The following is a 26,458-nucleotide window of genomic DNA, read 5'->3' as shown; positions in this document are numbered from 1 at the left end:
AAGGAGTGCATACTTCGTTATATTAAATAAACAAAAAAGTTATTGACAGTTAATGGTAATTACTTCCAGAATGGATATAGACATACAGTCTCAATGATTAAGATTTTAAGAAAGTAATGTTTTACATATTTCTAGGAAGAGATGAACAAATATAATCTGATCTTAGCGGAATATCCTAGTTTAGTTTGCAAGAACCATGATTAATGTCAATGCCATGGAATTTGAAAGCAGTTCAGATTCAAAGTAGTTAATATAATCATTGTGTTCCAATCCCAGTAGAATGACCAATTTATCCAAAATAAGATAGCCTACAAAAAAAGCTATTTCTTGTGCTTATGTAGCAAAACATTATGATATCCTTTGATGTGGTGTCTTATTCATCAACATTCCACTGCAAGAAACTTTTAACTTCTTACAATAAGATTTCTGAAGGCATCATTATTTAAATTTAAGAACAACACCAGCTTTCCCTATTTCGCTTACCTCAGTCCTGTCAAAAGTAATGGAAAAAATTGTCAATTCCCAACTCCTACACTACCTCGAAGACATCCACCTAATAAACAACCGCCCATATGGATTCCATTGCTGCCGATCAACAGGAGATGTGCTCACATATGTCACCCATCTCTGGATAAATGCCATGGAGAAGTTTGGCAAATCTCAAGTGGTTGTACTTGATATCTCCAAAGCCTTTGACAGAGTTTGGCACAAAGACTTACTAAACAAACTACCATCATTCGGTCTGACCCAGGACTTCTGCAGTTGGATTGCCAGCTTTTTGTCTGGATGCACACTGTGTGTGATGGTGGATGGCTCCCTATCCTCTCACCATTCAATTAATGCTGGGGTTCCACAAGGTTCTGTCCTCTCACCAACCCTCTTCCTGTTATATATCAACAACCTACTTCAGTTGACCTCCAACCCAATACACAGTTTTGCAGACAACAGCACACTACACTCCTCACTTTCATTTGATAAACCTTACTGTACACAACTCACCTCACCCTACAGAACATCAACTACCACTACCCTCAATTCTGATCTCCAAGCCATCCTACTATGCGGTTCAGATAACCTCATCAATTTCAATGCTAATAAAACCCAGTTCTGTCCTATTTCCCATAAAAAAGAAATTTTTTTATGGGAAATAGGTTTGAGATCTCTCTTCTTGGAATTACCCTCACATCAAACCTCTCCTGGCATAAACACATCACAACCATTGCATCCTCAGCTTCAAAAAAACTAGGATTTCTCTTTCGCTCAAGACGTTACTTCACCCCCTGAATAGCTGTAAACATTATACAAATCACAAATCCACCCAGCTATTGAATACTGCTCCCACATATGATTTGGGGCTCCTAAAAGCTCTCTCAAAATACTTGACCCAATGCAGAGGAGACCAATTAGACTTATTAATGACCCATCTCTTACCAACTTTCTCCCCCCCACTTTCAAACAGATGCTTGGTTTCTGTAGTATGTATATTCTACAAATATTTCCAAGGAAATGCTCATCTGGATGAAATTATTTTAGTAAGTTTTGTGGAAATGTTTTTCATCAGCAGAAGCCATTTCACCTTTAATTTTTATATTATGAAGAGCAAGTCTTTTAATAAACTTAGCCAGCCAACCATTGCTTGCATGAAATTCATATTTTTTCCTCGATGGAGATGAAGTATCTGGCTACAGTTTTTTAATCTGTTCATAAAATTCAATGCTGATTGCTTGATGGAATTTCTGTCAACTGGCATTCTTTTTTGTACATTATCTTCTATTCATATCACTAAAGCTTTTTTGGCCTTTTCTAGAACAACATCTCTTGTGTATGATGATAATTTTGCACTCGATTTTGTACCAGAACATACCGCTTTTCTAATAGCCTCTTCATTTTTCTTTATAGGTCTGAGTGTTGATTCACATTGAAGACTATCTAAAATTTGAATTTTTATATCCAAGGAAATGGCTTTCCTTTTTTTTTTTGGTTATCGGCAACATCATGTGAGGGCTGGATTAAAATCTTCGGTTAATGAAATGAAAGTTTATTATTTCTTGGCAAAATTATTAATTTTATAACACGATTTTTATTTTGATTTCACTTAAAAAATCCAAATGCAAAAAATGCGGTAACTGTGTTGTCTACTCAAACACCAAATTCAAACTGCTGAGAACTGCTTTTTTATGCACAGTTAGTTATGTACTGTAATTCGGGGAATTCCCAATAAATGAAATTCGTAAGAATATAGAATTTACTTAATTGAAACGAGAATGCAATTCTACAAAATTCTGAGAATTTTGTAGATTAACAAAATTGCATTTAACACTAGGTTAATTGCCAAGAAACAATGATCACATCCACCATGAATTGCACTGCTTGTTTATTTTGTGTTTGTCATTATTCAAGAAACTGATATCCTTATCAGGTTCTTGAATTTTGTCTCTTTGCATTTTTAGCATGTGCTTCTTTTTTTTTTTTTTGGACATAATCCATTCATTTGAAAATAAAAAAAAATTAAAATAAATGTGGTAGCAACTGAATTTTATTTAAGTAGCATTAAGAATGATATTAAAATGTATATATAAAAGATACTTTTTTTTGGGAATAAAATTCATGAATATGACAAGCATGTAATGGGGAATGGCATGTGCATAGGTGAAGTGCCATTCCAGTAATATTGGCTATCTGCACACTTCTGGTCCTGAGAAACTGGACTCTTTTACAATTTACTGCAGTTTGTTAAAATGAAATTTATAATGTCTAAGAAACTAATATAGTACAAAATTATAATGTTTATTCCATATAACTTGCAGATAAAAATAAAAATACAACCTTAACACGTTGGAGATCAATTGGACTCATCACGCTGCCCTGAAAGAATTCTACTGTTGTGAAATGCCTCTTGATAAGACCTTCTAACTCTAAATCAGGTGGTTTCCTATTAAAATGCAGAAAATATACTTGTGTTTTATTTGGAAATATGAGCCATTATCTGATATACTTATTTTGAAAATTAAAGTATCACTTACAATAGTAAATCCATTACAAACAATTTAAATACAGATTGTGAAAATATGATATTGTGTCATTCTCTCAAAGCAAACTATTAATACATATGATATTAGTATTTCAGAGTAGTTTCAAACTGCATTTATTATTCATTCCATTGTTATTCCCTCCTAATTCATTCTGTTATATTAGAACCATGATATTATCAGAGCTACACTTAGTTAAGATCACAAATATAAGAATATTTATATAACTTATATAATACAGGGTGTCTCAAAAAATTGTATACACACTTCAACAGCTGATAACTCACTTAATTTTCGTTATTTTGCAGGTTTAACGGATTTGAAATAATGGCTGAAACCAGACTAAGCTTTGAGGAAAGAAAATTTATCCTAAAATGCTACTGGAAGTATGAAAAAGTAGTGGAAGTGCAAAGACAGTTTAGAAGAGAATTTCAATGAGATCCACCTACGAGACTTACTATCATTCGAATTAGAGATAAATTTGAAGAAGATGGAACTGTTCGAAATGTCCATAAGCAACATTCAGGAAGACCACGAACAGCTACAAGGCTCGCAACAGAAGGTTGATTGAAACGTATCATCAAAGTTCAAGAAAATCTGTGAGCACAAGTGTCTCGTGAGATAGCAGTATCAAAATCAAGTGTCCATCGCATGTTGAAGGGCAGTCATTGGAAAAGTTACATTCCACACTCTCAATGAAGATGATCCGGATAGGAGAATGCAGTTTTGTGAGTGGTACTTGGAAAAATGTGAAGAGGATGCACAATTTCCAAGATGAATTGTGTGGAGTGATGAGGCCACATTTAAATTAAATGGGTCAATTAACCCGAACAATTGCACTTACTGGGCACCTAAGAATCCACATGTTATGGAGGAACATCATGTAAATTTACCAGGAGTGATGGTGTGGTGTGACTTATCAGCACACGGATTAATTGGACCATTCTTTTTTGATGGTACTGTAACTGGTGCCAATTACTTGAACTTGCTGCATGAAGCTGTCATGCCACATATTCAAGAGGACTTTGAGGATGAGGACTTTTATTTTCAACAAGATGGGGCACCCTCACACTACCATTGAGATGTGAGGGCCTATCTTGGTGAGGCTCTACCCAACAGATGGATTGGAAGAAGAGGTTCTGTAGAATACCTCCCGCGTTCACCAGACCTCATGCCAATGGACTTCTTCTTATGGGGATTTATCAAGGATAAAGTTTACACTTCAAAATTGGCAACGGTCGATGACTTGAAAGCAGCAATCGAAAGAGAATGCGCCCAACTACAAGACGAAATGATGCTCAGTGTTTGCAATTCCATTGCTGCACATTATCAGCAGTCCCTGGACCAGAACGGTCATCAGTTTGAATACAGATGTCGAGGGATGAAAAGTACATTTATGTGGTGTACTTTACAATGTGAAAGTTAACTGTCTTATAATAAATACCAACTTTATGATCATTCAAAGTGTGTATACATTTTTTTGAGACACCCTGTATTTAAGAAATACTAAGCACAAAGATAATCTTCTTGAATGACAAACAATATCAAATAGAGTGAATATAAAAAATAGGTAAATATAAAAATGGATATCGAACAATGACACTTATTTATGCGAATGGTCCCATAGAAGGTTCTATACTAAGGAAGGTGCAGAATTTTTTGAGTCATCAGAAAAGGCAGCTGACATAAAGAAAAATTGGCCCTTGTTGGAGATTTAAACAGTAGAGTAGCAAATGAATACCAGACATAAAAATGTTCAAAATGCTAATAATAATAGTTAATAGTAAGTCTTGCTGGATTTCTGTTCAGGATATGCACTAGTCGTTTTCTAACACAATGTTCTAACATAAAAATGTACACAAATTCACATGTAGAGAAGATAGAAGAAAATAAGAAGTCTCACTGATGATGTTATTGTTAATAGTGATGTCTTCCCTATGATTCAGAACAAAAAAGGAATTTGAAACAGAAAGTGACACCATCTAGTTTTGAGCAGGATGAAATTGAATGTCATACTGAAAAGAAAGGCAGACAAGAAAGGTTTTTTTAAAAAAATCAAAGTTGACCAGCTTTCAAAGGTGAACTGTAGATTAAAATATAAAAATATTATTCAAGGAAAAATGGGATAGTCTGAAAACAAGAACTAATTGGAGATTCCATTGAAGACTGAAAAAAAACTTGACTAATTCAACTAGACATGCATGTGATAAAGTTGTCTGCAAAGACAGACAACTCAGAACTTCATGGCCTCAAGAGGCAGCCATAAAAAAGGAAAAAGAATATCAAAAGTTCTTAACTAGTAAGTCAGCCTGTGCTCTGAGAAAATACAGAGAAATTTATAAGAAAGCAAAAGTTACAGTGTAAAAGTAACAAATGTTGCTATTGAAAAAGACTTAGAAATTGAAGAAAGAGTACTGAAATGGAATCAGGGATGATAAAGTCGACACGACATCTGAAGATAAAATATTCTGATTTCGAGAGTAATTACTTTGAAGGATTGTTAAATGATGCAGTGACAGAACAGTGGTAGAAAATATTCAGGAGGAAAGCCATCAAGAATAAATATAGGTAGAAAGGAAAAAGGTAGCTGATGATATTTGACCAGAAATGCTCAAATATGGAGGTATAAAAGTTTTATAGCGGCTGCACTGCAAACTTCAGAAGGCCTAATAAGGTCAGATTCCTGATAATTGAAGTTAGAGCACTCATGGTACCCATCTATAAAAAAGGAAATAAAACAATGTGAGAATTATGGAGGAATTTCCCTACTATGATCCTCCAGGACATAGGTGAAATGTATTCAAGCATACTTGGGAAGAAGCTAAGAAAAATAATGGAAGGAAAGAGCTAAAGGCCATATAGGCATTTTCAATTTAAGACAAATATTTGAAATATTTGAAATATCAAGGGATTATAACAAGTGCATTAAGTGCTGGAAAAAATTCATGATAAAAGTTCAACAGATTGAAACAGCACTAGGATATGATTAAAAATAGCATTTATGCTTCCAATATTTCATCTCAGTTACAGAGACATCATCAGAGAGTACAAAATGAGACTTGTAACACACACACACACACACACACACACACACACACACACACACACACACACAACAGGTAGCACAAAACTGAAACACATGGATGAAAGACTAGAGTCCTAACTACATGGGGTGCCCTCCAGTGGCACACTCAGGATTTAATGTTGGAGGGGCTGAGCACTGAAGATTTAATCTTGGTGGGGGACGGGAGTACTCAAGATTTAATCTTGGGGGAGACCGGGTTGAGTAGACAATTTGAGAATAGATTCTACACATTGCATACGACCTATGACTGAGCATCTGCAATGATCGCCAATACATGAAACCAGTGATCTCCTCTGGCCCGGCTTGGGCAAACGAAATAGCACTTGGTCCGCCCGAGCACTACCTCATTCACCATGCATTCACAGCAGCTGTGATTCCTGAGAGCTATAGAGTATTTCCATCTTATGTGACTGCTAATTCATAAGTAGTATAGAAATAGAAGACACAACACAACATAAATAAAAATATTAATTTTAATTAGGAAAAGATTTTTGGAAAATTTTCTAGCATCTTTTTCCTTTTTTTTTTGGGGGGGGGGGGGGGGGGTGCCCCCCCTTGGGTGCACCACTGGTGCCCTGTATGGACATCAATTGGCACCCTACCATATAAACTGGAATCTCGAAGTATTAATGTTTCCCATATTTTGGGAAGTTTTATGCAACCATATTTATTTAAATTAGGCTGATTTTTAAGAGCAGCAACAGATTCTAAAAACAGTCTTTCTCTTCTAAATTTACTATGATGGAGCATGATGATCTTTTTCCAATTGATTCTCTGAGATGTATCCAAACATGATCTGCAAGGACAGATAGCCCATAGTCATGACTGCAGATGTATTTTTTATGTTCTTCCATTAAGATGGTAGCTGATCTTCCTGTCTGTCCATAGTAAGCCAACTTGCAGGAATAAGGAACCCTGTATACACCTGGAACTGAGAGGAAAGGGAGTTCGTCTTTAGTGGAGCAGATAAAGATAGCTAGTTTTAAGTTGGGCTTGAAAGTGGCGCAAAGATTGTATTTCTTTAAAATTCTGGATATTTTTTCTGATGTGCCTCGGACATAGGGGAAAAGAAGGTCATGGGAGTGGGGAAGGATTGATTATTTATTTCATATTGTGGGAACTGTAGCCATTAGATAGAAAAGTGTGGTCTATATGATTGAGTTCTACTGTAAGAGAGAGAGAGAGAGAGGTGCCATTGCAACAAAGGTTATAAGCTCTATGGGTTAGTATTTTTATGACATCATATTGTTGAGGAGGGGAGTGATGGGAAAGTTTGTTAATGTATCTGCCTGTGTAAATGTTTCCTATATACTGAAAAGGACAGGTTACCATTAGGTAAGAGGATGACCAAGGTGTCTTGAAAGGCCAGATTATTATTAGTTTCCTTTTCCATTGTAAATTGGATTCTAGGGTGACTATTGAGATGACAGAAAAGTATCTAAAGTGTCTGGGCCATGAGACCAAATAGGAAAGGATCTACATATCTTAACCAGATAGGTCTGAGATCGACTGAGTCAAAAGCTTGTTTTTCAAAATTTTCCATAAAAAATTGGCAAGGGGTGGAGGGGAGACCCCACTGAGGTACCCTATAGCTGTTTATAAATTTTGTTCTTCTAAGAGAAATAACTGGAATTTATAGCAAAGGAAAGGAGGTCAATGATATCAAGAAGAAAACTTTTTTTTAAAAGCAATAAGGTGTCATTTAAGGAAATGTTAGTGACCAATGAGGTGATATCAAAGCTCACTAGGATATCAGTGCCATTAACAATTATATTTTCAATGGAGCTTTTAAAATAGGAAGAATTTTTTATATATGATGTGGTATGACCAGTAAGTGGGGGAGGGGCAAGAGATTTGATAGAGGCCAGAAAGAAACTGCTATGCTCTCTGTGTGTGTGTGTGTGTGTGTGTGTGTGTGTGTGTGTGTGTGTGTGTGTGTGTGTGTGTGTGTGTGTGTGTGTGAGAGAGAGAGAGGGACAGAGGAATCCCCCATAGTGAGTCTTTTGATTCTATGAAGGTGTGATGATTAATAATACTAATATTATTATTAATAAAAGTTTAATATCACGGACCTGAAATTCTTACAGCTGCAACATAACATTAAATTCTCATTTCTCATACTGACTTTATTTGCTTCTTTTTTTTCTGAATTCTCCATGCTTGCTGTGCAAGCTCATTACTTGAGAAAGAAGTAATATTTATTTTTTAATAAATGCATGCATTTATAAGAATTCCATTTAGGCTTTTATTTTTGTAGACAGACAGCATCTTAAGCTTGCACGGCAATAATTGAGCTTTGCGTTGTATATCGAAGGCCGATGTTTGCTCATCTAGTCAAAGCTACCTTGGCTTGCTTGGTTGTCGGAGCTTCCAAGTCCTCGTTGCAGTGCTGTGATTTCATGTGCATGCATAACCATTTCCGCTCCCTTCATGTCGTCTTAAACACAAGGCCATATGCAGTCAAAGTAGCTCTAGCTAGTGAGCTTCAGCCAGCCTTTACAAGTGTGCATGTTGCTTGGGAAAATTAAGTTACAACCAACTTTTTATGATGATATCATTGACCAGTTCATAAAGAAGAACCGTAGGGTAGAATTTGTATTCAAGTAGCTAAATTGAAAAAGATAGAATATCATTTGTAAAATAAATGTTTTATTTGTATGATTAAATGTACATAAATTTCTAAATATATACTTTTAAATGGTCAGTAATTCATTATTCTACTAATCAGACTTCAATCACACCTCTGACTCCCTGAGTGATAACAAGAGCAAGCGTGAATTTCGAGACCAGCATTTTCCCCTGCTACTTATCCTCTATGATGCTGCAAGCCTTACTGCAAAAAGTAAACTTTAGTCATCAACATGACTGGAATTTCTTGTTTAAAGTCAATATGCTTTGATTTCCTGCACTCCTCTCTATCATTTCAGCAATTTACCAGTCTCCATGTAAAAAACTGAATATTACTCTTTGCACATTAATTCATTACTGAAATTGAGATGCTCTCTATCCTCCCCACCCACCCTGGCAGTTGTTCTCTTTTTTTCCCTCTGGTCCCTTATGAAAATTCTTCTACATTTCCACTTGTCCCCAAAAAACAAAAGGAAAAAGGAAAGAAAAGAAACCTAACTTGTAGAAATTTTGTTAAATGTCATACAAATTAAAAATTAGATATAAATATCATGTTATCAGTGGAAAATTTAAATGACATATTACAAATAGGTTCAACAACATTACAATCAATGGAAGTACAAAAACAATACAATCAATCTAGTGCTATGGAGGTATTTGCTTCCATGCACTAGACTCCCAGAAAAAAGCCTGTTACAATTTCAATACTAGTCACAAACTATAGGAACGTTTTCTAGACCTTTTCTCAGCTGTTTCCCAAGTTAGTCAATTTTTAACACAAATAAGTAGGGTTACCTCTGGAAACTTGGGTTTTAACCCTGCAACTCAAGAAAATCGACCATGGAACTTGCATTTCAGACAATAATATATATTGCTAGCATTTAGGAATGTGGAGTTGCAGATGTTTGCTGTACTCAATCTCCAGATGCCTATGAAAATCACTGATTGGGTTAGTTAGCCATCATGGCTAAGGGTGGTTATTGGCTATCCCCAGCAAAATCAGAGAGATAAACAGCTTCAATTTCCCCTTTGGGGAATAAATAGATTTATCAGATTCATTTATATTATTATTATTATCCTAAGACCCCATGGAGTCACAGACTCATCTAGGACATCCCTTCTGTCATACACACAACTCATCATGACATGCCTTAAAAACATTCAAATTCTCTGCAGGCACCACTGCTCTTACGCAAAGCATTCCAACTCTCCATGCAAAAAACCTGCTTCTCACTCCCTTGATCACACCCTCATTATACAGCTTCCAGGGATGATCGTGTGTTCTTCCACAATCTCCTACCATTTTAGGAAAAACCTGTTCAACGTTAATCATATAAACCACTTACCAACTTGTATGTCTCTATCATACCACCCCACTTCCTCTTATTGACTAGACTATGCAACTATCTTTCATGCATATAAAAAGATCAATTTGGATTTTTTTGATTGAAGTATTTTAGATTTCACTGTTTAATTTAAGTATGTTTGAAAGTATGTGTATCCAATCATTTTTTCCTTAATATAAAATAAATAAATCCCATAAAACAGCTCTTTCCCAAGACAGTAGTGGCAGAGTTTTAGCCAAAACATTGGAAATTAGTATACAATCAGTCCGTTGCCTTTCATAATACAATTAAATGCATTTCTACACCATGCTTTTTTTATGTGAAACTCACCAACAAAATGTTGTAAACTTATAAGACATTACTATAAGACAGAAATAAGGAGAATTTTTAAAATTATTTGTTATTACTTTTATTTCTTATAATTTTTATTTATTTTTACATAATCAGGAAGTTCTGTTCTAGAAACCAGACTTCAACCTACTTCGGGAGACTCCAAAACTCAGGCCAGTGGTCTCACACCAGGTGATGAAACCTCCCAACTAAAACCATTTACAAATATGCTGCTTAGAAAAAAAGTCAAAGGACCCCCCCCCCATGGGCAAGGTGCATCGTGCCATATAACAAGTCACTTGTTTGCAGTATAAATTGGAGGAATATGATGCTCCCAAGTCAATGCAACACTGTAAGTGAAATGGCTGCAAGAAGGGAACTGGTGGAGTTTGAAAGAGGCTTTGTGATAGGATGTCACATTGCAGTCCTATCTGGTTGGTAAATTGTTGACAAATTGGGACATCCCAGGTCAACAATCAGTGAATGAATGAATGTCACTACACTTGATTGGCTCCACAGATCCCTGATCGCAACCCTCTTGAACATCTGTGGGATGTTCAATCGGGCTGAGATTATGGCTCTGTGCATCAGGTGAAGTCAAGGGACATCTGCCCACAACAGTCCAGGACCTCATTACATGCTTACAGAAAGAATGGTCCAAAATTCCCATTGGGTGCTATCATACACTAGGGAAAAGTATTCCCCATAGGGTTGCAGCAGTCATTGCAGCAAAAGGAGATCTGCATCTTATTAAGGTGGCTTGATTGTTTGTTTCTCACACCATGGTGTCCATTGACTTCTTTCCAAGCAGTGTATTTAAATCCTTCCATAGGTATAGATATTGGTTTGAGACTATTGGTTTGAGAGCAGATATGCTAACCACTTGGCCAACAAGACCTGCATGCTACCAGGATTTGATGATCCAAATCCTAACTATTATAGATTTTTAAGTACATTAAGTACATTTGTGTGTGTGTGGGGGGGGGGGGGGGTTCAGTGATTGATTCTTGAGAACTGGTTACCGTGATTTTACTCAGGCACCAATTTCTGAGACCTACAGTCTTTATTGTATTCAGGACAAGACTATGTTGACCTTTTAAATCAGCAAAAGATTCTACCCACTAATCTAACAAAATTCCATGAATAAAAAAAAATAAAAAATAAATGAATTTGCTTCACATCGTATACATGTATGCATCTATCATATTACCAATGATACAGAATACAATTTCTTCCCCTCAGAAAACACTGCCATTGCCAAAACATGTCCACTACATCTGCACAGAATTTATATAGAACGAATAAGTGAAATGCATCAAGTCCTTGTAATGTCTATGCATGAAAATATTTTTGTAATATTTTTTGGCTATGATGCAGCCAGATTCTGCAGTATTTCATTTAAAATAATTTTTAAAAAGATTATTTTTTTTTTATTATGAAAAGTTCAAACCTAGCAGATGAAAAAAATATTTTCCATTTAGCTTTCATGATCTAAATCATGATACTCATACTCATGATCTAAATTTTCTATATGCAAGTATTTCCATCTCTTCTCTCAATTCTTCTGTGTTTTTCTTGCATCTGCAGTATAATGGCTGTTGGGGAGGGCGTGTTGTTACCGTGGGGAGCGAGTTACTATCACGTTAACATGTTTAAACATTTTTCGTGTGCGAGGTAATATGCAAAACTTTTTGATGTCTTTTTTTGTAAAGTAAAATCAGGGGTGCGAGTTATACGTGAGGGCATGTTATATTCGAGTAAATACGGTAAGAATTTTGCTTACAAGTTGACATCCTTCTGCTGCTTCCCCTGCTCAGCTAACTTCTATGGTGAGTTATAATGCATAAATATTTATGCATTATAAATATGTTGTATAAAAAGGATCAAGAAGCAAAAAACGAAAGACATGGCTTGAAGATATAAGATCATGGACAGAATCACATGGCTATGCAGAAACAAAGAGGAAAACCACCAACAGAGAAACTGGAAGGACATGGTCCTGCACCCTGTCACTGAGGAAGCTACATGAAGAAGAAGAAGAAGAATGCATAAATATTTTTTTCACTACGGTTATTTTTTTTTTTCCAAACCAACATCATTAAAATCAGTTTAATAATACAATAATCAATTTTACACTGAATAATATTATAAATAAAATAAAATAGTATTTATAAAATTATAACTATTTATAAAACATTATATAATATTATAAATTAATTAATTTTCTATTAATATTTCCCCCACTAAAAACTGCCCCCGGCACGACAGCGACTCAATTTGTAAACTTTTGGCATGCGCACATAAAAAGGTTCGCCACCATTGGGCTAGATGAAGGGTGACTATTTGCGTCCTAACTACTATTTATCTGTATGCACAAATATGCTCTACAGTCAATTTTGCTAAATTAAGGATTTAAAATATTAGGTTCTTCCCGGAAAAAAAAAAAAAAAAAAAAAAAAAAAAGGTAAATCAATCTGGAATCCACTGGGGAGAGGGAAGAAATAAATTAAAATAAATAAAAACCTAGAAAAAGTTTCAACAGTTAGTGCCAAAATTGCAGACACAAGCCTCTTTTTTTTTTCTTTTCCTGCGGAACTAGCGTTAGAAAATTACAACAAATTTATTCTTACCTTACAATAAAAGTTAATGTTCCTTAAGAAACGACATCGAAATAAATTAAAACAGTCATTCTTCAATTTTAGATTGCACATAATTAGCATATCACCGAAGACAAAAAAAAAAAAGTACCCAAGTTACGTCAAATATGTAAAATACAAACATATATTACCTATGCAAAAAGACAACTTCCACATCCACATCTTCTCGGTCTTCGTGTAAAAAATCTTTTAAAAAATGCGATACCGACTCGTATGTGATGTGTCCACACACGACAATATGTCTGAAAGGAAAAATTTAATTACAGCTGTTTGTTGGAAAAAATCTTGAAATACATGTCATTAATTTCAACACGAATTATTAATTAAGCCGCATTCATAAGTTTAGCGATACTTATTACTCTTGAAATTGTTTATTATTTTCGTCGCGTCAGATTAATTTTAAATTCTTTCCGAATACTGTTTTAACATATAGTTTTTTAATTTGCCTTACGATAAGAAATATTATTTGAATTATTAAGTCTCATAATTTATAATAAGTACCTGCATGAAAATTAATTAAACAGTTACCTTCTTCCTCTTTCAGACTTGAAAGTTCCACCGTATTTAGGTCGCGAACCTATAAGGTCTATAATCTCTGGTATGCAGCTAGCGAACACGGCCTATTTGTGGTCAGCAGACATTGACGTGCAAGACGAAGCGGTGCCAGCAAACGGTCATGTAGTGCACGTGCAGCATAGAAAGTAAAGAGGAAGGAGAAAGGAATCTGAGATGCAAAGAAAACGCACCAAGACACAGAAGACATTGTCTACAACAACACCTCGTTCACGTTCCCGCTTGTAAGCTTTACTCGTTAAATTATATTTAAAGCTTAATTATTTATCATGTGCACATGACTTACAAACATGACTTCACTGGCAGGCAGTGCGGCAACACCAATCGGTCCGTCAAAAGTCCTGCCAGAGCATGCAACAGGTGCAATCGGCTACTAACTGATTATATGTGGTAGATGTTAAGGTGCTGATAAGAACTGCTAATCATAAACAAAAGTAAATAAATAAATTCCTCAATGCTGAATTACATCTCCGACATTATGGTAAGAAAAGGAACGAAAAAACTTTTACATGGAGAGAAGACGAGTTAAGGTGTAATAACCGGTGCACCGGTTGCAGATCTGGATGGATGGGACCAGGAAATGGGAAAATACAAGGGATAGAAAGGGAAAGAAATACAAAGAAAAGGACAACAGAGACAGAGAAATATACATATTGCAGCCAAGGAAAAGGGAGAGATAGAGAGAGAGGAAAGAGATTAGGCACACACACACACCACCACCATCACCACCACCACACACACACGGATACATCTGTTTTGGTACCTTTTGCCGTATTCCCGCCTGAATTCGCCACCGTATTTGGGCCTAGTCCCTACTAACTCTAGGATCTCAGGAATGCAACTGGCAAAGACGGCCTATAGGAAACAGGGAAGAGAAAGGTGATTACTCACTACTTATGTTATTCGTTAATAAATTTAACATGCAAATCATTTCTCGTAGTTCGGAGGAGCCATGTCAATAGTTTAAACAGCATTTTCACATATTAAACTCTTTTAGGCTTATATACCACTTTCGAGAACCTTGAACAGCCTATGAATACAGTGAAAGTCGATTTAATATTTATCACGTAATATAGTTATTACTTATGTTTATAACTGAATTTTCTTTGGAGCCGACGTAGTCGGGTGAAATATAAAATAAAAGTAAAGTTCGCAACTATATACAAACCGCAGACAGCCAGAATCAAATGCAGTACTGCTAGGTATATGGTCTCCTTTTTTATGGTTCTAATTGCAAACTATTATAATGCATTTTTCTCCAATGTATTATTATTATTATATTTTCTAATACAAATAGAGCATTGGACCAAGCAAAGGACTTCGCAGAAAACACATCAAAGCTGCACTGCAGCAAAATGTTGTATAACACAAAAAATTTGAAAATGGTCTAATGTATCTTTTTTTTTTCCCTCCCTCTCTTTGGCCACCTGTCTCTGTCTCTTTCACTCTCTCCTAACTTTTCCTACTCGCCTTCAATCACTCAAGAAACAGGTTCATAAAACAAAATGCGTGTTCTTTCACAATCAATTAACATTTTGTCGGAGAATAAATTGGATTGTGAAAATATACGCCTAAATGTGAAATGTATACCATTTTTCACAGACAGGTGGGATATTTCGGGAAAGAAATCTGGGAAAATACACGGGAAAATGGGAGGAAGGAAACATCGTCACTAAACATATTTCTAAAAAGGAAAAGAAGGAAACAAGGTGCCTCTTCTCTCTCTATGTGCATGGTTGTTAGAATACAGTGCTGAAATAACGTGTAAATGTTTGATAGAATATAGAATAGGCATGTTATTTTAAAGTTAATCTATATTTGATTTAAGCTAGTGTCCGAATGTACTTTACAATTTGATAAATATATCCTGTTACAAGCGGAAACAAAGAAGAGGCCTTGTGACAAAGATATTATATTTCTATATAAATAATATATATATAAATATATACATATATATTTAGTGTACAAAAGAAACAAAACCTTGGGGGTAATTTATTAGTTAAATATTTGACTGTCTTATAACCGCGATATATTTTTTTCAAAATAGTTGACCAGTTTGTTCGTTAGTTTTCAAGCATTTTGTTAAAAAATAACCTTAATAATTTTAAAAGAGATTAAAAATAATTTGTGTGTAGAGATGGCATAATATGTTGCTCGGAGAAGCTAATTTGTTGCCACCGTTTGGATTTAATGTACTAGTTTTCAAGGTTTTGCACCCCCCTCCCCACCTTTCCACCAGCTCCTAAAAATCGATATGCTATATTCCGGAAATTCTATTCCATAATGAAATATAAATTATGGAGCTCAATTATAAAATGACACTATTGCACTTTCTTTAAGTGACAAATTAAAAATAAACAAATAAATAAAAATAATAGTTGTCGAAATTATGTTTCCACCAATAAAACTACATCAAACAGCATTCAAAAAATTCACCAACCACAGCAACTTCAATTAAATAGATAAATAAATTCCGATAAATGACCGACAGCTACAAAAAAATAAGCTAAATAAATGCTAACCGATAACAAAGGATAAAAGAGTCACTTAGTGCCTGAAGAATTTGATTATAAATTAGAAAAATGACTTTCTATTGGGTTGTTTAGTTTGAACCCCAGGGGCAGAATCCGGATGGAGAATAAAAAGTTCCCTTAATACTGCAAGTCCATACACGGTATGTGGCTGAAAACACTTAATTACGCTATAGTAAATGAAATAATTTTCAAATAGTGGTCAAATAGTATATATACACTATCTGATCAAAAGTATCCGGACACCTACTCGAAAATGTAATCAGACTTTCCCTGTGACACACTTTCCAGTAGTGGACATTAACACGGGGTGGGTCCACCCCTTTGTTTCTATGACAGTTCTAATTCTGCCGGAGAGGCTTTCTACCTGGTGTCGGAACGTCTCTGGAGGAACGGCAGCCAATTCTTCCTCAAGAGCTGTAGCCAGAAGCTCGTGATGTGGGTCGTTGGGATCTGGAGCGAAGTTGGGGTTCTAATTCATCCCAATTGTGTTCTATGGAATTCAGGTCAGGACTCTGGGCAGGCCAGTCCATTTCTGGAACGTTATTGTCCACAAACCCATTCCCTCACAGATCTTGCTTTATGGCATGTAGCATTGTCATGCTGATACAAACAATAGTCATCACCGAATTGTCTACCGTAGACAGTACGCAACGGATCAAAATGTCCTTATACCCTTCCGCATTTAGATTTCCGTGTAGTGTTACGATAGGGCAAAGTCCATTCCATGAAAAACACCCCCACACTGTAATGCCGCCACCTCTTCCAAATTTCACTGTTAGCACTACACGTGCTTGCAGGAATCATTCTCCAGGCATTTGCTACACCCAGACCCTCCCATCGGACTGCCACATGGTAAAGAATGATTCATCATTCCAATCACATCCATTCTAGTTGTGCACTGTCCAGTGGCGTCGCTCTTTACACCACTGCAATCCGCGTTTAGCGTTCACAGGAGAAATGTTTGGTTTATGGGCAGCTGCTCGACAATGAAACCCCATTCCTCTTAACTCTCGACGCACATTCATGGTTGGACAGTTAGTAGCACTGAAGAACTCCGGAGTGATTGTTTCACTCGATGTCAGGCGATTTCCACGAACAACCTTCTTCAACGCTCGACGGTCCTTGTCTGTCATTAAACACGGCCTATCCGAACGTGGTTTTGTTGTGGTTGTGCCTTCACATTTCCACTTCACAATCACGTCACTTGGGCAACTTGAGCAGGGATGAAATGTCTCTGACAGATTTCTTACTGATATGGCAACCAATAACTAGTCCGCGTTCGAAGTCATTGAGCTCCCTTGACCTACCCATTCTGCTCGTACTTCTTATCACTGAACAACACACAGCTCTGTGCCTCCTTTTATACCGGTAAGTAGGTAGGGTCGTGGTGACATCTAGACGTCGGTTTACGAATTACAGAGGGGGTATCCGATACTTTTGATCAGGTAGTGTATATATTTCAGAAGTCATAGCAAATTAACCCATGAACTTCACGTATACTTCAAGCAACTGTATGTTACATGGAAGTTAAGTTATCGTGAAATGAAAACATATTTAAAACTCTGGAGGTTATCCGCTACCCATTGATGACATGATACTCTCGATTATTAACAATTCATATTTATCTAACAATAAAATATTCAGTGGACGCAAACTGAGTGCAACACATTCAGTTTGATATTTAAGTTTACATCTACTGAATTGTTTTAAATCCACTAGGGATGTCTACTATATTCTATTATATGAAATTCTCAATGTAATTTTTATACTAAACAAAAAAAAGATGGAGAGAGGGTAGATCAATGGCCGTATTTACACATAAGCTAGACAAGCCTCGTATAAGAGATCCGAAACGCTATTATACCTAAAATTTACTCCATTTACTCATTTGGAGACGAATCTCTTAAGTAATAGCTTATGGGTCACAGGAACCTTAAATCCGGCCTTGGTTATGCCAGATGTTTAAAACAGGAAAGGTGGTCACTGGACTGGTTGTCATAAAATTTTAAAAAAAAAGTAAAAAAAGTAGGAACATTAAAGAATATAAAGTGAGGCAATGTATTTAGGGAAATGTAATAAAAGTGGATAACATGAAAGCATTTGGGCATTAGAGTGAGGAGAAAAGTCCAAAGATTAAGGGATGCAGAAGATATTTTAGAAAGAAAGATTTTTAAAAATAAGTTACAAAAACAAATTCTTTAATATCTTTTCATTCCCTAAACAAGACGGAACCCTCAGATGTCCTGCTACCAATTATTTACTGAGATCGCTGCCGCCACAGGCGAAAACAAATCCACCGGAATGTGTTAAGAAGGCTCAATTCAAAAGGAAGCTAGTGGTTCGTAACCCGTTAACCACAAACCACCACAGAGCTCGTCAAAACTGTGCCATGAACATGTGACTTGGATCCCCTGACAAATGGGATAAAATTCTGTTATCTCATAAGTTTTAGCCTACAGATGGATTCTAGACGTTGTTTGATCTGTAGAGAAAAGAGAAGAATGCGATATCATCCCTCCAATATCAGACACTTACACTTGAGGCAGTGTTATTATGTGGAGTGGAATAATAATCAATGACTACATCCCTCTTCGTGTTTTTGATACTGTAACTGAGCAGAAGTACCGAGAAGATCTCGAATCTTACATGAGATTTGTACGGATGCAGTTGGCTTAGATTTTCTTTCCATGCATGATAATGCCATGGAAAGAAATATGTAGAGCTCAAGAAGTGAAGGAGTGTCTTAAATAAATGCAATCGAATAAATGCAGACATAAATGCGATCGAATATGTGTGGGACGCTCTTTGACGTCGCATTGCACGGTGGCAGCCGCCACCTCGGACAATTAGCGAGCTAAAGTCTGCTTTGTTGGAAGAATGGAATTGTTGCCACAGAATCTTATAGATATCCTTATATGAGCATATAAACATCAACAAGACAAAATACATGATCATCAGCAAACATTCAGCCTCATCAATGAAACTGACACTCAATGGGAAAAATATTGATCAAGTGTCAAGATATAAATATCTTGGTTGCTGGCTCAATGAACGGTGGGATCCAGAAATAGATATAAAGACAAGGATTGAAGTTGCACGGCAGTCCTTCATGAAAATGAGAACACCATTCTGCAATAAAGACCTAAACATGGAAGTCAGATGCCGAATTCTGAAATGCTACGTGTGGTCTATTCTGCTCTATGGAGTTGAAACATGGACATTGAAGGCGACAACCATCAAGAAAATCGAAGCCTTTGAGATGTGGCTATACAGAAGAATGCTAAAGATATCATGGACAGAAAAAATTACCAATGAAGATGTCTTAAAATCCATTGGCAAAGCTAAACATCTTGTACAAATAATCAAGAAACGAAAAACATCATATCTTGGCCACATCATGAGAAACAGCAAATACCAACTTCTACAAACTATTTTGATAGGAAGAATTGGTGGCAAAGGAACTAGAGGAAGAAAAAGAATATCATGGTTTGACAACATCAAGACGTGGACAGGAAAGAGCAGTGCACAGCTGTTCAGATTAGCACAAGAGCGCAGTTTGTTCGCCAAGATGGTCGCTGACCTTCGATAGAAGATAGCACAATAAGAAGAAGAATATGAGCATACTCCACCGCTGTCAGAAATGCTTAGCCATCAGAAGAGATCATATTCCGTACTCGTACTGATATCATGTGACTATATTTTCGAGCATATTATGCTACTTCTATAATGTGATTTTTTTTTTCGTAATTCTTGTACATCCTCCAAAAATATTTAGGCTAAAGAAAAAATAGTCATAATCATACATGCTTGAAAACTAGATCTAACAAGAAACTCATCGCAAAATTAGTAATTAAAATAAAAGATATCCTTACAAGAATCTAGACTAAATGTTCCTTAAAAGTGTGACCTAAAAAAATATAGAAATGATTTGAGGCCGTCATACTTAAAAGGTCTCAATACAATTCTTGTGCAAGGACATATCCATCATCTCAACAATTGAATCCGGCCATTTTTGATATGTAACTTCTTTTGACATTGTAGGCAGCTTATTTACTGACATTCATAACACATAATTTTATATTGTTCTGCTAAATTTTGCTGTTAAAAATGATTGAAATGAAACCAAAATCGAGTAGACTTAATAAATTTCAGTAGAGGGGCTAAATCCCCAGGCCAGTCAATAATAAAAAAAAAAAAAAAAGTGGAATTATTAGTCTGCATCATTACGAAACATTGAGAGCCTCATTCATAGACCCTTTGGTCGGAAAGACCTGGGTTCGATTCCCGTCGATGATAAGGAATCGAACTTTTATCTAATCTCTTTCGACTAAATGTGAGTTAGTCAGTCTCATATGTAGGTACAAGGTTTTTTTTTCACCCCGAAACTCGGGTTTTTCGCTCCATAGAAGAGGCGAACCGGCCCAATGAACACACACACACACACACACACACACACACACACACACACACACACACACACACACACACACACACACACACACACGGATCTATAGTCATAAAATATACTTAATTCCTCATTAGGAGGGCTCAAAGGGGAGGAAGGGGGGAACCCCTACGAAATAAATAAATAAATTACGAAACATTTTGCAAGATTTGTAGAAAAAAAATCGTCATAGCGATGTCAAAATTAAGATGCTCAACATATTTCAGTGGAAATTCCCAATACCTAATTTCAATAAAATCAGTTCCGATGGAGCGAAGGAATAGCATGCTTATGGACGGATGAACAAAACAAATTTCAGGTTTACACCTTTTGTTGAAACACTCCTAAAAAGGATGAAATTCAACCCTCCTTTCAGGGACGTCGTCATTCATTAAGCAACTAAGGCAATGTTTAGGAACGGCAAAGTTTGTAGGGAAGTAAAATGTATTTCAACCATAAAATCTTTTTTTTTTTTTTTTAATTTTATATATTTTGTAAAATGTAGGGACAGGAAAATCGTGCTTGATTTGGGGCGGCATATACCCTAACAGCAGGTCTCCCTTCGCCATTCCCAAACTCGGTGGTTCATCTCTCAAAACAGGACTAGCCATTATAGAAAACAGACACAATACGCTGGCTCATAGGCTGAGTTGCTTCGGCCGCCAATTCAATCGCAGAATATCATAATGAAAAATGAATATGTTTTTAAGGGCGAGGCATTTTGACGAATGTCATGAATGATGATGAACTATAATGAATAGTCGTTTTGGCTATTGCCATATTATTCGGACCCACTCGTTTTTTGTAGGAGCAAAATTCGAAATTTATTATTTTTCTTTAAAGTTTATTTTCTATAATAGCTGCATAAGGTAGAAAGCATACTTCTTTAGAAAACATCACTTTAAATTAAGGTGCAATCTGTAACGGGGCAGCAGCAGCTGAACTTTCCGTAACCGGAAAAAAAAAAAAAAAAAAAAAAAGAAAAGAAAGAAATCGGCACTCGTTTAATTAACACTTTAGAGACCAGCGCCCTTTATAAATTAATCCCCCCCAACCTCAACTCATCTTCCCCTTAACGTGTTAGTCTCAATGGACTATCGGTGCAAAATAACCTTGGCTTTATGTAAAGTTAAATTAACGCTTTGATGGAGTGGTCGATTAATCCTATTTACATCGTTTGCTTGTTTTGCGAGACGCAAAAAAAAAAAAAAAAAAAAAGTGTTTCCGGGAAGGGGAGAAACTGTAAGTTACTTTTAGCTAAAAAGCCCTTATAAGTTCTTCCCAGAATATGAAATATGAACCAAGTCTTTCGAACCATTAAAGGGCTTCATCGATAAAAATGAACTATGGGAAAAGTGAATATACTTTTAACGAAACTTTTCTAAACTGACAGATTTTTTTTTTAACTCTTGGAGTTTTAGTCTCATCAACTCATTTAAAAATTAAATCGGTTCTGAATTACAACAATACTGTTTTGGGTGAATGGGCTATAAGGGAAATAATAATGTTGCTCAATAGAAGAATAGCAAATGCACTAATACTTGGTTTAAACTTTTAAATGTATGACATAATATTCTATTTTAATGTATATATATATATGCCGCAAAAACTTTCACGGGTTCCCAAGCGTATATAAACATTTATAACTAGTTTATTGTACGTAGTTCTCACAAAAAAAAAAAAAACCTAAGTGAATAGGGAAATGCAATCTGAGAAACTGAGTTTGGGGACAGTCTCCATCATTGTTAGGGGCTGTAATTAACAAATTAAAGCTCAGTAACCCGCCATTCCTCCGACGACACGTTGAATGCCAGCAAAGGTTGGTCGATTGGTAGAGTCTCTGCTACTAATGGCTCACGCAAAAAGTTAAACAAGTTTGAGTGCGGTCCAGGAAGATGGTCCACTTTCCCATTGATTTCTATCGTGCGTTTGTGGAAAGTATGCCCCGTAGAACTACTGTAGTCATCGAAGCGTAAGATCTACATTAAAGTGGCCGTCATGGCTGTTTGTTTCTCACACTATGATGTCCATATTTTCCTAAGCATTAATGTTACGTGTTTGAAATCAAAATAAAAAATGTGCAATACTTTTTCTCATCATCATCCCCACCTCTTCCTTTATTTCGTGTCTCCAATAGTGAAGCATCTCCCATAATTAGCTTCATGTTCTCATCTCTTTCTCGCTTCTGACAAGCGAGTCATATTGTAACATTAAACAAATAATATTCATTACGATATTAATACCACGCATCTTAATTGTAATGATGGCGTAATATTATAAATATTAAATAAAAATGACGAATAAAAATATCATAAAATTCATTTTTATTGTTCACAAATAAAAAAAAATGGTTTTAGCATATTTGTTTCATCATTCTAACACGTATTATTATTATAAAGAACATTACAATGTTCTCTGTAATGTTCTTTATGATGCTTCTATAGTGAATTTAATTTAAGTAAATTTAATTATATAATAATCTTAATGTATATATTAAGATTTTATTAGAGAATTTAAATACACTGTGTAATTTGCAATGCTTCCTATAGTAATCATTCGCAAAGAATAAAGCAATGATTTTGATACATTTAAAATATGTAAACATTTTGGATTACCACACTTATAAAAGATTGTTAACTAAGCATTCATTAGTAATCTGGGTCAATTAAGAGTTAAATAATCCGGAAACTAAGATCTAAAGGCTATACATAACAGTTTTTCAAGCCAATTCAGAATAAACAGAGCAGTGTTTCCACACCGAGTGATGAAATTCATCTACAACCTAAAGGCATTCACAGACATCGGAAAATGAATTATATAAATAAACTGAAATTATAATGATGTTTTTAATTTCTTATTTCCAATAGCTGAAATTTACAAAATTACACTGATTTCAGTATTCTATTATGATTATATTATATTAATAAAAAGAGAAATAAATGCATCAAAACAAGAATTAATTTATTCATATATATTCCATATCATATAAAGTAATATTTTTCATAAAAAAACTGTCTTTATAATAAATTCAATAACTTCACTTACCATTTGCCGCTTCCACGTCATTCGTATTAACTGCTTCGAAAGTGCCGTATGGTGATCTTAAACAGTTGACCCGGAATCGTAAAGGTTTCTTGCCTCCAAATCTGTATACAGTGATCAGATCAGTAAATTCGAAGCTCTACATTTGTCTTTTCGCAGCCACGAAAATTAATTAGGTGGCTCGCGCTCCATTTGGTTTCTTTCAAACCCATCAGTCACCGAGAAATTAATTAATCAACTACCATTTGGTTGGATAACTTGAGATTAATCATTTGATGGTTAATAGAATTAATTAATCAATATGTGAGACACGGAAAGATGGCAAAAGTAGAAGAAAACACTTCCAATTGTGATTATACGTTTTTTTTATGTGTTAAAAACGTAGTTAAATATTATTTTGAAACGTAGAGAAACTTTTGGTAATACGGAATATCATTTTGCACATAAAATAGTATTCCTGAATTCCTCTATGAAATTTGCGTACAAAATTAGCACATCATAAGCGATAAGTAGTGTTTTTAGTATTGTTCCGATTCTTAACAGTCGTATTCCCGCCGTAATACTTCACCAATCATCATAACATCAAACATTTGTTACTTTTCTGGCAACGCCGCAAGAGAAAATGAAACTGTCTTATAGTTGTATTTCAAGAAATCAGGAAGATGATAAACATTCCAAGTTTCTGCACTGAAAATCGACCTGTAAACGCTAAAATTTCTAAAGAGGCGTGGATATGTTCTAGGGGGTAAGCCAGCGCACCTTAATAGTATTTATTTCATTTGCTTCACCTTTCCATAGGTTTAAAGTCCTATCAGCGAACTTGGCTTTACAGAAACTCAATTAATGGTGCAATAGAACGGTCAATCCTGTCTGCAATAGACGACTAAGTCTGTCACTTCCGTGTACTTTCTTGCACTGCATGCCTGTCTTGTGGGATAAAAACCCTTCCAAACGCCATAGAGACCGATTTCTTGCCATTCATTTGAAAAGTCATAACGGACTTAATGCTGACCCTGATATTAATCGGAACAGTTAATAAACTTGAATAACAGTATGTTATTCTGTTCCCATTCTTCAAACGAAGAATGAAGAAGAATGCCAATGTTTTAATGAAGAATGGCAACATGACTGTTGTTTTGAGAAATATCCGAACGATTTTCACAAAGAATCCTAAATCGACGAGCTGCATATGTTCTCACTTATTGTTCACTTACTGCTGACAGCTAAAAGAAAATGACTTATTTGGAACTCTCACCAACTATTAAATGTTCAGTAAACTAGAATGCAGATATGGAAGAACACGATTTAAATGGAAGAGAGTAGTCCAAGTGCTAATGTCTGAAGAACGTTTTCTACTTCTGTTCCACGAATACAAGGGTCAGCATTAAGTCCGTTTCTGTTTAACATTGTGATGGAGGAGGTGAGAGAAGATGCGCCTTGGACAATGTTGTATGCGGATGACATCTTGCTGTGTGCAGATTCAAGAGAAGAACCGGGAACTAAACTGGAAAGATGGAGAAAAGTACTGGAAGAGAGAGGTATGAAACTGAGCAGAAGTAAGACAGAGTATATGTGTTGCACTGTGGGCGGCGGCCAGGAGACAGATCTGGAGCTGGAAGGAAATGTCATCAGGAAGGTGAGGGACTTTAGATACTTAGGTTCAACAGTGGAAGAAGATGGAGGAGCTGAGAAGGAAGTGGGATGCAGGATACAAGCGGGTTGGAGGAACTGGAGGGAGTGTTATGCGATAAGAGGGTGCTGATCAATCTGAAAGGCAAAATCTATAGGACAGTAGTGAGGCCAGCTATGACGTACGTAATACAAACTGTGGCCCTGAGGAAAAATAAAATCAGCAGAATGGAAGTAGCAGAGATGAGAATGCTTAAGTGGATGTGCGAAATTGAGAAATGACTGTGAGGGGACCAGTGAAAGTTATGAACGTAGGAGCGAAGATACAGGAGGCAAGGTTGAGATGGTTTGGTCATGTGATGAGGAGGGAGGATGAATATGTGGGAAGAAGGATCATGAAGATGGATGTGCAAGGAAGGAGGAAGCGTGGGCGGCCAAAGAAGAGATGGAGGGAGCTGGTAGAAGAGGACTTGAGGATGATGAACTTTGGATGTGGTGACAGCCCAAGACAGGAGGATGTGGAGGAGACTCATCATCAACTGTGACCCCACTTAAGTGGGAGAAGTTGCAGAAGAAGAAGAAGTTCCACGAATACTAGTGCCATATCCGGCTAATTCAACATCTTCAACCGAGTGATATGGGACAGACCGTTGAAATTATGCAGTTGGGTTTCATTCATCGCTGTATTTTATTCGCCATTTTACTTAACGATGGATACCAGAAACTCTCATTTATGAACTTACTACAATCCACAGAGTAGAAAATAATTTCCAAGATCGTATCCTTGATGACTAGATGATTGGTCCATACATATTCCTGCAAGGCCTGATAGTCATGTTCCTGTGACATTTCTGATGTGAATGACCGCAGGAACTTGAAGCATGTTAATATTGCCGACAACTTTGAGTTAGTTTCTTACCTAATATTAGTAAATGGCAAACATAAATTTTGGGAAAGAAGGGTTGGAGGGGAAATCACTTAGTTACAGATAATTGTCCATTCTTTCGCATAAAGGACATATTGAAAAAAAAATTAAACCACAAAGATAAGTCATCTAAATAAAGATCAAATCAAATGGTATTTTGTGGATAAATTTGAAGCAAATTATTAATAATAAAAACAATGAAACAGAAAATTTAATTAGCTTGGATGCGAAATATT

The 26,458-nt window shown here is 35.9% G+C and overlaps 1 protein-coding gene across 5 annotated transcripts in view; it reads right to left on the bottom strand.

Annotated features, from left to right (window-relative positions):
* slo (calcium-activated potassium channel slo) overlaps positions 1 to 26,458 on the bottom strand; it is an 880,402-nt gene that overhangs the window by 662,026 nt on the left and 191,918 nt on the right. For 3 of the 5 annotated variants that reach the window (XM_090404400.1, XM_090404403.1, XM_090404401.1), the window contains 3 exons: positions 14,412 to 14,503; positions 13,207 to 13,317; positions 2,827 to 2,932 (listed from right to left, as the gene is read on the bottom strand). In XM_090404400.1, coding sequence (XP_090260526.1) covers positions 2,827 to 2,932; positions 13,207 to 13,317; positions 14,412 to 14,503 — 309 coding nt within the window. Of the gene's footprint in view, positions 1 to 2,826; positions 2,933 to 13,206; positions 13,318 to 13,603; positions 13,696 to 14,411; positions 14,504 to 26,458 lie in introns of all 5 variants that reach the window. The other 2 variants (XM_090404399.1, XM_090404404.1) reach the window with 1 other exon arrangement.

This window comes from Typopeltis vanoorti, chromosome 14 (assembly GCF_054136105.1).
Source record: "Typopeltis vanoorti isolate ZY-2024b chromosome 14, IOZ_Tvanoo_1.0, whole genome shotgun sequence".
NCBI lineage: Eukaryota > Metazoa > Arthropoda > Arachnida > Uropygi > Thelyphonidae > Typopeltis > Typopeltis vanoorti.
This window is presented reverse-complemented; position numbering and strand designations above follow the sequence as displayed.